The 17,038-nt window shown below is 39.6% G+C and overlaps 1 protein-coding gene across 1 annotated transcript in view; it reads right to left on the bottom strand.

The window, feature by feature from the left end:
* The window catches only part of SLC4A4 (solute carrier family 4 member 4), a 309,697-nt gene that overhangs the window by 138,522 nt on the left and 154,137 nt on the right, over positions 1-17,038 (bottom strand). The window contains exon 7 of the mRNA XM_052642087.1: positions 8,057-8,133. Coding sequence (XP_052498047.1) covers positions 8,057-8,133 — 77 coding nt within the window. The remainder of the gene's footprint in view (positions 1-8,056; positions 8,134-17,038) is intronic.

The following is a 17,038-nucleotide window of genomic DNA, read 5'->3' as shown; positions in this document are numbered from 1 at the left end:
TGCTTGAATTTTTATAGCAATTTTGTATAAATATGAATCAGAAAAAAACTAAAGTTTAAAAAACACTATTAATCCCATGGACAGAGGACCCTGGTAGGCTGCAGTCCATGGGGTCGCTGAGGGTCGGACACGACTGAACAACTTCACTTTCACTTTTCACTTTCCTGCACTGGAGAAGGAAATGGCAACCCACTCCAGTGTTCTTGCCTGGAGAATCCTAGGGACGGGGGAGCCTGGTGGGCTGCCGTCTATGGGGTCGCACAGAGTCGGACATGACTGAAGTGACTTAGCATAGCATAGCATAGATAATAAAATGTTACTACAGCAGGTAAAGAATAAGTCAATGTTTATAGTTACACTTATTAGAAAGTTTTTTAAACATGCCCTTAGGGTGTTTACCAAAAGGGACTGTTGCTTTCTGGTTTCCCACTTCCAAGGGGGAAAAAAGGTGGTTTTTGTTTTGGGGTTTTTTTTTTTAATGACGTCTGATCAGAGGTAGGTAATATGTGACATAAGAGCAGACATCCATCAAAGGTAATTCTTGATGGCATTCCACTACTCTCTACAATCTATTCTAAGTATATTCTTTGCATTGGGATACAGCAAACTGCTACATACTGAAAAGAGAAAAAAAGGGACATCAAATAAAAAAAACATGCCAGATAACCATTTAAGGCATATAAACCCGGCAATGCCGTTTGTTCAGTGGTGAACACGGGATTGCCCTGTGGTGCTCCTGGAGTTCTTAGTTCTTTCATGGGTACCTGTGGCTCAGACAGTAAAGAATCTGCCTGCAATGCAGGAAACCCTTGATCGGGAAGGGTCAGGAAGAGCCCCTGGAGAAGGAAATGGCTATCCACTCCAATACTCTTTCCTGGAGAATCCCATGGACAGAAAAGCCTGGCAGACTACAGTCCATAGGGTCCCGAAGAGTCACAAACAGTCAGATGCACGACTAACACTCACTCACTTCACAGGTACAGATGAGATCAAGGCTCAGGAACCCCTTATGCCACTCTGTCCTTCAATCACACATCCTGATGCCTCTTTCAGAACAATAAGGAATTAGTTGCTTATCACCATTAAATTCTTAGAGAGACCTCTGGTGAAGGTGTCATGAGTCATTACCAGACAATATCAAAAACAGCACGTAAACAGATACAATCACTCATAAGCTCAGTCTCACTACTCTTGGTGGCCTATGCTCACTTCTAGTGCATTAAAACATTTTAATTTTTATTAATAGTGACTAATAATAAAACTAATTAATAGTGCATGGGAAATATGCTAACTAGAAAACTCACTTTCTCCCTTATAATACTTTCATGGTACAGAAGAACTTGCCTTGTTGATAGGAATAAGGTCTTGACACCTACGGCAAACCCATTAAGAAACTGGCTCTTGTCTGTTGAGCTGTTTACTGCACTGCGGTGTTCATCCAGTGTTTAATTATAGGAACAACACCAGATGATCCAGAACATTAGCAGATTCTTCCATCCCATCACACGCTATTCTCAGTGATCTTTTTTCAGAGTAAATCAGAACACACCACTCTCTAGGTAAAATTCCTACAATAGTGTCTCTTGGTACTTAGAATACAATTAAAAGGTCCCCCTGTATCCTTCCCTGGCCTCATCTACCTCTGCATACCTGCTTCCTTTGCTCCAGTCACTCTGGAATTTTTCTTCTTCCTCTGTCTTGAATACAGCGCACTCGTTCCTGCCTCAAGGCTTTCCTCTTGCTTTTCATTCAGCCTAGAAACCTCTTCGCCCAGAACTTCTCTTCTCTGGGTAACCCTCCTACTTAAACCAGCTTTGCTGTACCTCTCCACATTATCCTACTATAGATAACACTTAGCATTGCATAACATTATCCTACTTGTTTATTTACTTATGATTGTTATTTATTGTCTATCTGTCCCTTGAAGCACAGAAGTTCCACGTGTCAAAAGATCTGTCTGTCTCATTTACCTCTGGAACCCTACCACCAAGAACACTTGCTAGCACAGAATATACTCTTTACATGGATCAGTGAGTTCAGCAGCCTACAATTATGGGGTGATTATTTTGGGGGGCTCCAAAATCACTGCAGATGGTGACTGCAGCCATGAAATTAAAAGACGCTTACTCCTTGGAAGAAAAGTTATGACCAACCTAGATAGCATATTCAAAAGCAGAGACATTACTTTGCCAACAAAGATCTGTCTAGTCAAGGCTATGGTTTATCCAGTAGTCATGTATGGATGTGAGAGTTGGACTGTGAAGAAGGCTGAGAGCCAAAGAATTGATGTTTTTGAACTGCGGTGTTGGAGAAGACCCTTGAGAGTCCCTTGGACTGCAAGGAGATCCAACCAGTCCATTCTAAAGGAGATCAGCCCTGGGTGTTCTTTGGAAGGAATGATGCTAAAGCTGAAACTCCAAAACTTTGGCTACCTCCTGCGAAGAGCTGACTCATTGGAAAAGACCGTGATGCTGGGAGGGATTGGGGGCAGGAGGAGAAGGGGACGACAGAGGATGAGATGGCTGGATGGCATCACTGACTCGATGGACGTGAGTTTGAGTGACCTCCGGGAGTTGGTGATGGACAGGGAGGCCTGGCATGCTGTGATTCATGGGGTCTCAAAGAGTCAGACACGACTGAGTGACTGAACTGAACTGAACTGAAGAAGTTCAAATTTGCTGCAGCTGGCTTTAAATTTTACATGGTTCTAAATTTTACAAAAGACTTCTCCTTTTCTCACCTGAAAACACAACATAGAGCTTAGATTACTTGAGACAAGTTTATCTACTTCACTTTCAAGCTGACACAAAACCTGTTTTAAAAGGAAGGCTAGCTTTCTGACCTAGATAAATGGCTTTCACAGGAAACACAACAGTATGAAAATGGAGAAATTCAACTGTCAGTTTCAATTGGGACACAGGTTTTTAAAATCAGTAGGAATATCTGTGCTTCTCAAACTCTACTAATAACAATTAGTTGTTAAATCTTTCAGAATATGGGAGAGAACACAAGGGGGAAGGAGGAGGCTAGAGAAGGTTAAATTTCTTGTAGAGAAGGAAAAGAGAATGACAAACATCAGTTTTGTTCATTATCTCAGTGACAAGCTAAACCCCTGGGAAAGGGGCTCCAAATATAACCACTGCCGTGGTGCTGCCAGTTCTCATCAAGGACTCCTGGTCAAAGGAAACTTGCAGCCACAGAGACCCTCTCTGCAGTTACTACCACCACAGTAACTAAGCACATCTAATGACTGTAACCACCTCCTCACAACCGGCCTTTCTCCTCGGGTTTTCACAGATGTGATTCCATCTGGAGCTTTCCCAGCAGTGTCTCACCGTCTCTGAACACATGCAAAAGACAGTATCATAACGTGAGCAAATACAAGCCCTTGCCCACCGCTGTGTCTTCTCTGAGGAGTAGAGCAAGACCACCCGTGCTCTGTGTGAAACAGAGGGGCTTCTGTCTGAGTGGTGAATAAAGAAAAGCAGGTGCTATTGTACTTTTCCATCACTATGAATACGAAATAGCTATGAATGCTAAGGGAAGCTGTATGTGAGCCTCAGGATGGAAATCAAAATAACGAAAGTATCATCTTAGCTGAATTTAGGTGAAAGTTAAAGTGTCAGTTGCTCAGTCATGTCAGACCCTTTGAGACACCATGAACTGTAGCCTGCCAGGCTCCTCTGTCCATGCAATTCTCCAGGCAAGGAGACTGGAGTGGGTAGCCATTCCCTTCTTCAGGGGATCTTCCTGACCCCAGGATTAAACCCAAGTCTCCTGCATTGCAGGTGGACTCTTTACCATCTGAGCCACCAGGGTGACTCACTCCTATATTCCACATGTGTAAGAAAGGATTAGGGGGATGTCCAATCACAAGATGTATCTTTCTAGATTCCATTTTAAGACAGTCATGGCTGAGCAGTTCTGAAGTTCTACATGGTTTACTGATTTCATCCTCTTACTCCCTGACAAAAAAATTTAATTTAGGTCTATCTCTACACAGATAAGGATTTCAAAAATAGATATCACAAAGTATATTAAGGACAACAGTGTACTTAAAGATAATGCAAAAACTGATTGCAGTACCCTTTAGAAATTAACGTTAGGCCCAGTTCCACCAGGAAACCTATGGATAAGTTCTCAGGTAAGCTGGCTAAGTAACCAGTATCAAGGAAGTGATGACTAGTTAAGAAGTTACAAGGATATGTGTGCAGAAGTGTCTCTCTCAAGCGTCTGCAAGAAATTTATCGACTGCTTTCACTGCAGTCTACAGACTGTGATTTCACTTAACATTTATGTAATTGTGAGATGTTATTGCATTACTGCTAAACATGAAAAAAAAAATCCCTTTTAAAACAGTCATCGTAGAGAGACTTCACTGGCAGTCCAGTGGTTAAGATTCTGCACTTTCACTTCAGGGGGTACAGGTCTGATCTATGGTTGAGGAGCTAAGAACCCACACGCCTCACAGTCAAAATGCCAAAATATAAACAACAGAAGCAATAGTGTTAACAAATTCAATAAGCACTTAGAAAAGATCCACAGCAAAAAAAAAAAAAAATCTAAAAAACACAAAAGTAAATAAAAAATAAAAATAAATTAAAAAGTCATTGTACCACTGACCACAGTATTTTCTCCAGAGAGTTAAAGCTACAAGGTAAAATAGTAAGAAGGAATTTTCTTATTCTCACAGATGATTCCATACTCACATGAAAATTATAGCTAACCCATTGGATTTGATAAGCACCCACAGAAGTTATAAATTTTTTTTTCAAAAACAGAAAAGAAATAAAAGGTAATAGAAAAACAAATCAGTCTAAGGTAATTGGGGAAGATAACTGGATGATGAAGAAAAAAATCCTCCACAGCAACAAAATAGAGATTATTTATGTACATTTACAAGTCAATGAGCTCCAGATGTATTTTTTAAAAATCTACTTCTCCCCAGGTGTTTTCCCTTTTTTTGCCTAATAAATATAACATCCAAGTTGGAATACTATTGAAGCATTGCATCATCTAAATTTTGGCGATGCTCTTTCTTCTGCTGTTAACTATTGTGAGCTATTTCTCAATAAAGCAGCCGCTACTGAAATCGTAAGAACTAGGCTTGGCAGAGCCAAACAGAAAAAGTGCAGTCCACAGATCTGTTTCTTCTGTTCTCCCCAAACAGAATCTCATAAAAAATATGCCCTCAAATTTTGTCACTATGTCGCTGTCAGAAAGAGAAATTCTGCTCCTCTTCGTATCTCTGAACATTAAATTCACTCCTTGCACTACTGGGAAGTTATATAGCTCCAGGAAGCTGTGAGGCACCATCGCAACTATTCATTCAGATTGTATCCAGGCAGAATAATCAGTCCATCAGAAAACTTCAGTTCCAGTTGGATGGAAGTTTTTTGGGCCAACTTGGAAAAGCATACCGAACAAGTTTGACTTTACTGCCAAGATCATTTCCAGGACATTGGCTAATTAATTATAAAAGCTTTTTCAAAACAAATTTGAGCCTGGCAACCTTTTTTCCTACCCAAATAGAGAAAAAGCAGGCTAAAAAATAAAAAGCCCGAGTTTATTGCGGGGTTTTGAGTGTGTGTGTGCCAGGGTTTCATCTTCTTAGCAAGCCTATTTTCCTCTTCTCACCAGAAAATGATCCAGGAGCTTTTGTATTTGAAGTTAATCAGACTGTAGGTATATAAACTGGAAATATTAGTTTGCATTTGTACTCTAGTTTTGATTATAGAGGAGATCATGGGTCAGTTACAAAGCACCTCTTCAAACTCTTTGGTGGGAAACAAGGATGAAGTTTCTTTCTCTATGAGGGGATGAAGGGTTCATTGAATGAACAATGGCTATTGTATTAGATAAATGAAGATGGACAGTTGCTCTTATAATGATATCCTCATCACCTGCATTTTCTAGCTTTGAAAACAAAAAGAACAAAATTCCTGAATTAAATCTTCCTGGTTTCAACATCATATGAACCTGGGTGAATAGGAGACATTGGAGATAGGCATCAGAGATTCTGGTTTTAAGGACGACCCACGCTTTATTTAGTTAAATCAACACCCCAAATCATAATGTTCCAACCTATTTCTTCTAACATGGGAATCAAAATCTTACGTAATACACATCTGACACCATCAAATTTCTTTTGTATATGCTCAGATATGAAGACAACCAAGAAGGTAAGGAAATTTCTCTCAACATTTACCAGCAGCTATTGACAAATGCCTGACAAAAGAAGAACTGTCACCAATAAAAGAAGTCTTCCTGAGAAATTGTCAACCCAGATATTCCTAACTTCCTTATCCTGTATCAAGGCTCCAATAAATCTCATAATTAGAATGCTGCTTTGTCAATCTATGGAGCCAAAACGTACAAAATAGTTTTGCATAAAATTCTCAACAAGTCCAGACTGCGTTTTCCCTTTCAGTACTGTTATGATTCTACCAATGCATTCAATATTTAGACGACCATCCACTACAGTATTTCAAGAGGTAGGCCAATGGTAGGGAGGAGTGCTATCCAGACTAGCATTTAAGAGTAGGCAGCAACTTTAGAAGTCAAGAATTAATCTCAATGCTGGAGCAGGGTGGGGGGTGGGGGTGGGGGGCAGTAATTAAGCCTAACCAAAGCAGAGTCCCTCTTCTGGGAAACACAGGTAAGTTAAAATGAGAAAGACTACACCACATTTCAGAGAATCTTCAAAGTTAGCATATTCTGAACTGAACTTGATAAAAGCCAGTAGAAGCTTTTGACCTGAGGGGAAAGATAAGAACAATAATATGAAAAGTGTATTGGGTTAGGAGAAAATGGGGACAGGGTTATTCCAAAGCTGGTTACAAGGAGAATAAAGAAACCAAAGTCACTTTACAAGAAAGAACATAATTTTACCTTTCCAGTACTTTTGGGAATTCACTAAGGTCTGAAAACCTCTGTCTAAAGAGAAACACAGTTATAAATAAGGTGTCATTGCCTTAGGAATATATAATTGGGGTTTATTTATTTATTCAAGTAGGATTTTCAACCCATTAGCTCAAATTACTCGTTTTATTCTTTAATGCAAAGTACAAAAGTGCCGAAGAATTGATGCCTTCCAACTGTGGTGCTGGAGAAGCCTCTTGAGAGTCCTTTGGATAACAAGATCAAACCAGTCAATCATAAAGGAAATCAGTCCTGAATGTTCATTGGAAGGACTGATGCTGAAGTTGTTGCTCCAATACTTTGGCCACCTGATGTGAAGAACTGACTCATCTGAAAAGACCCTGATGCTGGGAAAGATTGAAGGCAGAAGAAGAAGGGAATGACAGAGGATGAGATGGTTGGATGCTATCACTGACTCGATGGACAAGAGTTTGAGCAAGCTCTGGAAGATGGTGAAGGACAGAGAAGCCTGGCGTCCTGCAGTTCATGGGGTCGCAAAGAGCTGCACACCACTGAGCGACTGAACAGCAACAAAGTACAAAATTATACCTAGTCATATTTTTAACTAGTTCAAGTCTAGATACTCACTCAACTAGGAAAATGATCCAGTTTCTATTATATTCTTTTTAAAAGAAAACAAATTGAGGTTCAAAATGTAATTGCTTCTCATTTCAAATGGGGTACTTACCATTTATTTTAATAAGCAAATAGACAGCTAACAAGACTATCATTACCTTTGCCTGAAGTATCCCCCCAAAGTTCACAACAGACAGCATTCCCTAGCCCTTGACAGTTCACCAGAGCACTTTTTTCATAAATTACCTTATTTAAGCACTATAATAAACCTGAGGTAGGAGTTATTATTACTATCTTAAAGCTGAGAGAACTATAGTTTCAATATTTAAACTGCCCGAGTGAAGACCTCTGGACTAAGCTAACTTTTATCTTCTGGATTTCAAATCCCTTCACAAACTGCTTCCTCTTCTTTCCAAGGAAGTGAGGGAGGGGAAAAAAAAGCCATCATCACATATTGGTTCATTTGAAGTTAGGAAACCACCATTTCTCATCTCTTCCCAGCATCTTCTAGATATACATTTAGTCTTACACTTTAAAGAAGCAAGAATTCCTGGCTTACCTGGTCCTTCTCTGGTTTATCAGAAATGTCATTCAGGCTGGAAGAAGTCAGATTCCTGTGGGTCATGGCTGGGCTACCTGTAAAAACAGAAGGGGACCGTAATTAAAGACTTCTTGTCAAAAACACAAAGCTTCTGGTTGTCCACTTCATGAATGCTAGTAGATGATGATGGGAATGGTGATGGTGCCTGAGCTGTGTTAGGACTCTCCCGAAGTTTTCCGGAGTTGGAAAGTATGGTGAGAGAACTAACATGGTTAAACAAAAAATATCTCAAAGACCTTGTTTAAGTCTTCTTTCTCAGCTTTATTTCCAGACAAATTCAGCTTTGAAAGAAAGGTGTAAAACTTATATACGTAAAAATAAATTTACTCCTGGTTTTGGCTTGCCCTTTACATCCTAATCTATCTGTTTCTTTGCTATAGATGTGGGCTCCTTCCTCATTTCAGCAAAGCTGGCCCCAGGACAAAAGGCCTGGACCTCCTCTCCGTCAGCCTCTGCAGTCCTTTCTAGGCGCCACCTGCTCTGATCAACCCCCCAAACCATCTGTATTCCATTCTCTGGCTAACATTTTATCAGGAATATTTCTCCTTAGTGGGCATCTGAGCCAGGACCCCTATACTCTTCCTCAGTGTTATCACTGCTCCCCTTACTTCCTGCATTCCCATTTACCAGATTAAAATAAGCAGATCCCATCTTCCTCCCTAATATGCCAAACTTCTCATTCAAGTCAAGGGACAGATTTTATCAGGAACTCTCCATGGGCAACAAGCTCCCCAACAGTATAGGTACTGTAGATAAAATCCACCGGCAAATCAGCCAGTCACTTCAGATGCAATCACACAAGAACAGACGGGGGCACATCGAGATGAGAGACCATTTTCAAATAAACTGGTTAATCAACAAAATACTGAGCTTTCATTTTGCAGGTGAACTTGAAATTTCTCGGCTTACTAAGCAAAAGAATAACTTTTCAAAGGCAGGGTGTTTGACCCACCCCTGCAAGGTGCTGAGTAATGTATTCCCCATTTAATTCTCAGCGATCTGACTCAGTCTGGTCTTCACACTAAAAGGACAAGGGTTGAAAAACAAGCACCCAAGTTCGAACACAGCTTCATGCTTGCTTCCATGTAATTCTTCAAATCACAGACTTCCATTTCTTCAGGCCAAAACATCACACAAAATTTTACCAAAGATTAAAATCTACTCCTAATAATTTAATGTCTATATAACAGCTACTCTTTAAATAATATAATTGTCTTTAACTACTAGATCAATTTTCTTGAGCTGGCAAAACCAGAATTATTTTCCACTCTGCTGCATTTCATTGAGTAAGCATGGCCTAGATCTCTTAAATCCTTTACCTGGTAGGATGCTTTATTCTAGGAAAATTTAAGCATAGGGCATTTTTCAAAGGAAAGTAACATCTGAAAAACTGCTTTATGAGCACAATTAAAAGAATCTCTTTGAAAGCCACATTTTCTTCTCTGAACCGCATACAAGGTTTCTGGGGTCCATTTAATACAAAAGACACCAGGCACAAACATGAATGCCCCCAAATAATGCTGGGCTAGAAACTAACAGGAATTGATGTGTACATACAATTTTGTACTTTACATTAAAAAACAAAACCAGTTTTGTTTTTTTTTTTTTCTACTAAATGGGTGAAGATTCTACCTACATAAGCAAAAAAAGAAAAAAAAAAAAAACTGAACTATTTATTCTTTTTTCCCCTGAACTTTAAACTTTTTATTTTGTATTGGAATATAGCCAATTAACAATATTGTGGTAGTTTCAGGTGAACAGCAAAGGGACTCAGCCACACATATACACACATCCATTCTCCCCTCAAACCCCTCTCCCATCCAGGCTGGCACATAACACTGAGCAGAGTTCCATGTGCTATACAATAGGTCCCTGTTGGTTATCCATTTAAAATATAGCAGTGTGTACATGACCCTCCCAAACTCCCTAACTATCCCTCCCCACTTGGCAACCACAAGTTCATTTCCTAAGTTTGTGAGTCTCTTTCTGTTTTTTAAGTAAGTTCATTTGTATCATTTCATTTTAGACTCCACATATAAGGGAGAAGGCAATGGCACCCCACTCCAGTACTCTTGCCTGGAAAATCCCATGGACGGAGGAGCCTGGTAGGCTGCAGTCCATGGGGTTATGAAGAGTCAGACACTACTGAGAGACTTCACTTTCACTTTTCACTTTCATGCACTGGAGACGGAAATGGCAACCCATTCCAGTGTTCTTGCCTGGAGAATCCCAGGGACAGGGGAGCCTGATGGGCTGCCATCTCTGGGGTCGCACAGAGTCAGACACGACTGAAGCGACTTAGCAGCAGCAGCATAAGGGATGTCATATGATATTTCTCCTTCTCTATCTGACTTAACTTACATTACTGAATTATATATTGTTAAAGCAATGAAGCCTTAGCAATCCTGTTAAAAGCAGCTTATGTAAATAAATAGGTATACTGATTTCTAATTATTAAATCAACTGTATATAAGCATGAATATTGAATAAATTTGAAAGCAATTTTTCACTAAGTAATTTAAATTTTCTAGGCAAAATTCTAAACTCATTTACACTGGAAATTCTTCATAAATACTGCAAAGGTACATTTCACCCAAGCACTGTCCTGCCGCTGCTGCTGCTGCTAAGTCACTTCAGTTGTGTCCGACTCTGGGTGACCCCACAGATGGCAAAATCGGAAGCAGACAAGTAAGGTTTCCATTATAATGGTAATCCTGACTGACGTTACAACTTTTCCAAGAAAGCTCATATACTGCCGCATTTCTCTTGTTTCTGAGAGACAGTTACAGGATAGCTATCTGTATTTGTATTATATCGGGTGGGGGGGGGGGGGGCGTACATAGAAAAAGCATAGGAACAAGGGAGATGCAGGAACCAGATGGGGAAAAAGAGGCCAGTGTTAGAAACAATCACATCCATTGTCCCTCCCAACTTTATCTGATTCTCATTAATAAAAGTATTATTAACAGTTTCACTGATGTTTAACTTTGTAATATACTGAAAGAATTCAGAAGTCAACACTTCTAGGTAAACCTTAAGCAAGGTGATCAGCATTCTTGCACCTTTCCCACCTCCCTCCCTAGTAAACTCTCCACCTCTACCCTTTACAACACCCTGAACTAAAGACAAAGGCTTCCTAAGGTTCCAACTCAGTAGTTCCCAAAGTATGGTCCCCAGACCAGCAGTAGCAGCATCACCTGAGCACGTATTAGAAATGCAAATTCTTGTGACTCACCCCAGACCAATTATATCAAATGCTGGGTATGGGGCCAAGCAAGATGGGTTTTACCAAACCTTTGAAATGATTTTGAAGCAAGTGAAAGCTGGAGAACCACTACTCTAAATAAACCAGTTTCTTAACCACAGGGTGTGTTCTAGTTGGAACTGAACTGCATGAAACATAAATTGAAGTAGCAAAAGAGGCAGATCTGATAACCTTGTCCTCCTCCAAGCCACTGCTCAAAACCGTCCCATCTCAAGCAAATCATGGAGTTAGCTTCTTTGCCACATAAACACACAAAAAGGATTGTACACAGCCTTTCCTCTAAATCTTCACCTGCACAATCAATAGGCTTCCCTGGGAGCTCAGATGGTAAAGAATCTGCCTGCAGTGCAGGAGACCTGGGTTCAATCCCTGATTTGCGAAGATCTCACGGAGAAGGATATCATAGAGGAGGATGAGAAGGCTGAATCACATCACCGATGCAATGGGCATGAACTTGGGCAAACTTTGGGAGATGGTGAGGTACAGGGAGGCCTAGCATGCTGCAGTCCATGGGGTCACAAAGAATCAGACATGACTGAAGTGACTTGAGCACGCACACATTCAACGAATAACTTTGTTATCAGAATTCACTATTTAATCAGCCTTTTCCAGAAACACATCACCCAAATCAAAGAAGGCAAGGACAAGAGATTACAAACCAGATTATACCTGGGAATCAGAAATTTCCGTGTGGCACTTTAGCAAACCTGGGAAACTTACACAAAGAGTCCCTAACAATGTTCTATCATGGATAATTTGTACCCAATAGTCAATAAGACACACTGTCAGGCTAAGTCAGTGTTTTCTAGAGTTTTGGCCTATAATGTAAACTCAAGATACGGCAATATTGAGCGAGTGGGGGTAGCAGAAACAAATGTCATTGTGAACCAAAAAGGTGAAATAGAAATGTACCCCAAAGTATGCTACTTCTTGCGCAGGTAAAGATTCATTTACTCAGAGCAGCAGAGAATGCAGCGGTTGGATAGTATCACCGACTCAACAGACATGAATTTGAGCCAAATAGTGGAGGACAGAGGAGGCTGGTGTGCCGCAGTCCACGGGATTGCAAAGAGTTGAACACAACTTAGCAACTAAACAATAACAACCACTAGTAGGCCTTTTCTTTCTAATACACAGGGCACATGAATGTTTTATACCTGCTCTTGGTCTAAAGCAATTTTGTTTTTTCAAATCTAATTTTTACAACAGAAAAAGAAGAACCAGCCTTGAGTGAATAATCATAATACTTTCCATATCACTGTATTTTGGCCATAAGAAAAAGAAAGCTTGGAGGAGCACATTTTCAAGCAGTTTCACACAATTGAAAACAATTTCATTTTCAAAGTACCCACTTGGCAGGTACATACTGTCTTCTATAAAAATTAATTACATTCTGTACAAAGTTGGAAAAACATTGTTATTCTTTAGCACACATGTAGCAATTCATAAAGTCCTTTGCAACTGTACCTGTTCGATACTATAAAAAGAGGTAGGAGAATGTACAGCACAGAAAAATGATGATACTTATATGTGTACATGTTAAGTAAAAATGTAAATATGTATGTGATGCAATGACACATAAACTGACCTCCCCATCTCATACCTTCATGAGACTACAGGATATATTCTCTGTACACCTCACTGACTCACTGATACTTTTTCCCCCTATGTTGACATAACAAATCTACTTTAAGATGTGTATATCTAAGATTAAGGGTCAACAAATCTTTCTGAGCACTAAGTAGTTTAATTTACATTATCTTACTTAATCCTCAGATAAACACTCTGAGATCAGTATCATTACTACCACTTACACATAAACAAAATGAACTTCAAGTTCATGTTCACACAGCAAGTGTCAATTTAAATCCAGATCTCTTAATAACAATTCAGGGGTGTGTGTGGGGGGGTGGGATTGGTCTCTCTCTGTTATTTACATAAATAAACATATAAACGTCATCGTTTCTAATGAAGAGAAAATATAATGTACAACCACAAAAGATATATCCTATTTCTATGGCAATTATGTGCAATATAAAATCACCAAGGAGGTTTAAGCCAAAAATGTTCTTGTTTTCACAAATGGAGTCTGCATTTCTTTACTTTTTCATTTTCATAAAGTAAAGGAGAAAAATATTCAACTCAGCTACTCTGCTTGCCACAGTGATTGAATAGTAGCCCAAAACCACAGCCCTGTGAAAAAGGAGAAAGGATACTAAAAGCAATAGCAACGTAATTATAAAAGCAATAATGCTACACACTTCTGAATGTCCGAATTCACAGTCATAACCAAGTATCTGTAAGATTCCACAATGAACATACAGCCAATTCTCCACTATTTCCATACTGGTTTTCCACCTTTCAAGAAATTGCAATTTCTTCCTATTTCAACCACTAAGAAGAGGACTATAACAGGACAGGGATAATAAATCTGTTGAGATATAACAAGTTTGACTGAGAAATCATTCTAGAAGCAATGGTTGAGATAAGCTTGAATTCTGTCAAATCAGTTTCTTAGTCTTCCATGGCAACAGACCACCAAGAGCTGTCCCCACCAAAAGTAATTTTAAAAAAAGCATGTCAAGACCTCCAACCCATTCTCAGTGCCCACCTCCAAAAAAAATGCAGAAATATTTAAAATAGAAATATGAGACTAAAGAAAGTTTAAAACTTTATCAGTAAGAGCTCTTTGAAAGAATCTCATAACTAATAGAAAATCAGTTTGGATATTTTTGCTTGTATAATTTTTAATTATTTTGTTTTATTTAGAGGATTTCTGTTGTTTGCTCATGATTTAATATCATGTAAACTCCAAGAACGCAAAGCCAAGGCCTTTGGTTTGTCTTGTTCACAGCTACAGCCCCAGAGCTTGGCACCAGTGGCACTAAATAAATACTTGTGAATGAATGAATAACAGCAACTGGGTATCACTTTACTTCCATTTGGAGTTACTACTATAAACACTACTGTTCAAAGTCTATTTCCTATGGAGGGAGATGCAATGTGCAGACTCCAAGAAACTTCAGACTTGGAAAGCCTTAGAGTAAATAAGGAAGAAGTCTGTAGCTGGCCCAGAACTAATGGAATGAAAAGACACTGCCAAACTGGCTAAACGCCTGTCAGTCAGCAGTAGAAACAGAGGTAAGAAGCAACAAATGTGAGAAAGAGACATCCTGTGTGCAGGAAGAATGAGGTGAGAATGAGGGGAGACATAAGGGAAGGTGTCAGGACCTCACTGAAAGGAAAGGACAGCCTTGGGTAGAGAAGAGTCTGGGGAACAGATACAGAATGAGGTTGGTTTGGAAAGTTAAAGCAAATTTGGAGGAAGGAAGAAGACATCAAAAGATCCAGATAACTATGGAAGTATGTGAGCCAAGTTCTAGCCAAAAGCTGGAGTCATCCCTAATGTGTGGGGCAAGGATGACGGAGAAGACATCCTTACAGAGAGAAATGGAAGAAAGCAGAAGCAGAGGCAGTGCAAACACAAAGACTATTCTCTGTTTTAAAGACCAATCTCTATCTTTTGAGATCTCTGCTGTCTACAGGCCCCTTGATAATCTACCCACCCTCAACTTCTTTGACCCTATTTTCTGTGTTTTTGAATTTTCTGAACTACTCTGTTGGCTTTTCCCAAGATTCAGTGTTAGGGCTTCAACATCTCTATGTTGAATACGCAGCCTTCATTTCTTCTAAGTCTTTTTAAATTTCAACCAGCAAAAGCAAAATGCTCTCACCAGAGTGACTCCCATTCGCAATCCAATGATATTGCACTGGATATTTAATTTTTATTATGATCTAAAATAAAAGTTAAATATTTATTATGATCTAAAATGGCTTCCCTGGTGGCTCAGAAGGTAAAGAGTCCGCCTGCAGTGCAGGAGACCCGGGTTTGATCTCTGGGTCGGCAAGATGTCCTGAAGAAGGAAATGGCAACCCACTCCAGTATTCTTGCCTGAAAAACCCCATGGACGGAGAAGCCTGGCAGGCTACAGTCCATGAGTTTGCAAAGAGTCAGACATGACTGAGCAACTTCACTTTATGACCTAAAATAGGTAGTTAAATTTTTTAAAGGCATTTCATTCTCTTTCTGTGCACACCCAATACACACGTGACATTTGAAAAATCTCTAATCAGTTGCGGAAACATTCAGAAACAAACAAGGACTAAAAGAATTACTGAAATAGGAAAGTCCCCATAAAGGACTTCAGGGCATCTGTGGTCCCTGTGATTACATATAGTATTTGTAATTCTTTGTGTCAGCTGCACATGTATGCATGCACACACACAAACATAAAACTATGAACCAAAAGTTACCCTGTACAAAGAATATAGGTGGAAGCATAGAAAATAATTTGTTACCTTATCTCATGAAAGTAGAAAAAGAAAAGAACAGTAATGTCAGCAAGACTATGCTATTTAGTAATACGGTAAGTTAGAAAGATACAGGTTGAGAACCTGCGATAGGTCTCCATAGCCACAGTATTCCAAGCACACGTAACAGAGTCAGATTTCCTAATTTGGACTCTCTTATATCTGTATGTTGACACTGGATCCAAGACATAGTAAAAATTTCACTAATTAATGGAGAAGTTCTCTGAATTGATGAAGTGTCTAAATTTAAAACAATTTAAGAAAGCTACCAATTTCAACTTAGTATATGACTTGGTAAATGAGTTTATCCTTCTCCCTTCCTAGATAGTTTTAAAATAACAGATTAAAAAGAAAAAAATTATAAAATCACATCAATTAAAAAAATTAATAGACAACCAACAGAGACAAGAGACTTCAAAAACTTTCTAGAAGCAAAAGAATAGGTAAGTGTATTAGAACCTGAGAGAGGATCAAGAGGGAGGGGGAAAAAAAGAGTATTGGAACTTGATACTATTTGTGCTACATAGAAACTACAGTGTGAAATATGTGCAGAAAGTCGTGGAGTCAAAAAAGAGATCTTCCATGAAAAACACTGAAGAAGCTCCACAATGGAAGAGGCCAAGTCCAACGGAGGCCCAAGTAAGATGCAAGCAGAAAGGGATGAGTTCATGGAAAGTCACTGCACCAAAATTTGCTACCATCCCAGTGGGTGCACACCCAGAAGCTGAGGCATTTACACCACAGGGTTAGTTGCTGAAGTGGGATTTAGAACAGACCAGACAATCAGAGCAGGAGTTTGTACCTCATAGCAAAATCTTCTGATTTCTAGAATTCAGGATGACAGGATAACATTTCCTACTCACTCTAAAACAAATCCTCTTTCAGTTCAGTTCAGTTGCTCAGTCGTCTCAGATTCTGTGCTACCCCATGGACTGCAGCAGGCCAGGCCTCCCTGTCCTTCACCATCTCCTGGAGCTTGCTCAAACTCATGTCCATCGAGTCGGTGATGCCATCCAACCATCTCATCTTCTGTCATCCCCTTTTCCGCCTGCCTTCAATCTTTCCCAGCATCAGGGTCTTTCCTAATGAGTCAGTTCTTTGCATCAGGTGGCCAAAGTATCGGAGCTTCACCTTCAGCATCAGTCCTTCCAGTGAGTATTCAGGACTGATTTCCTTTAGCATTGATTTACCTGAATACAAATCCTCTTACTTGAATACAAATGAACAATTGAGAATTATCAGATATATGAGAGGAAGCACAAGACTGAACACATACACAACCAAAACACAACTTCAATAAAAGA

Source organism: Budorcas taxicolor, chromosome 6 (genome assembly GCF_023091745.1).
Source record: "Budorcas taxicolor isolate Tak-1 chromosome 6, Takin1.1, whole genome shotgun sequence".
Lineage (NCBI taxonomy): Eukaryota > Metazoa > Chordata > Mammalia > Artiodactyla > Bovidae > Budorcas > Budorcas taxicolor.
This window is presented reverse-complemented; position numbering and strand designations above follow the sequence as displayed.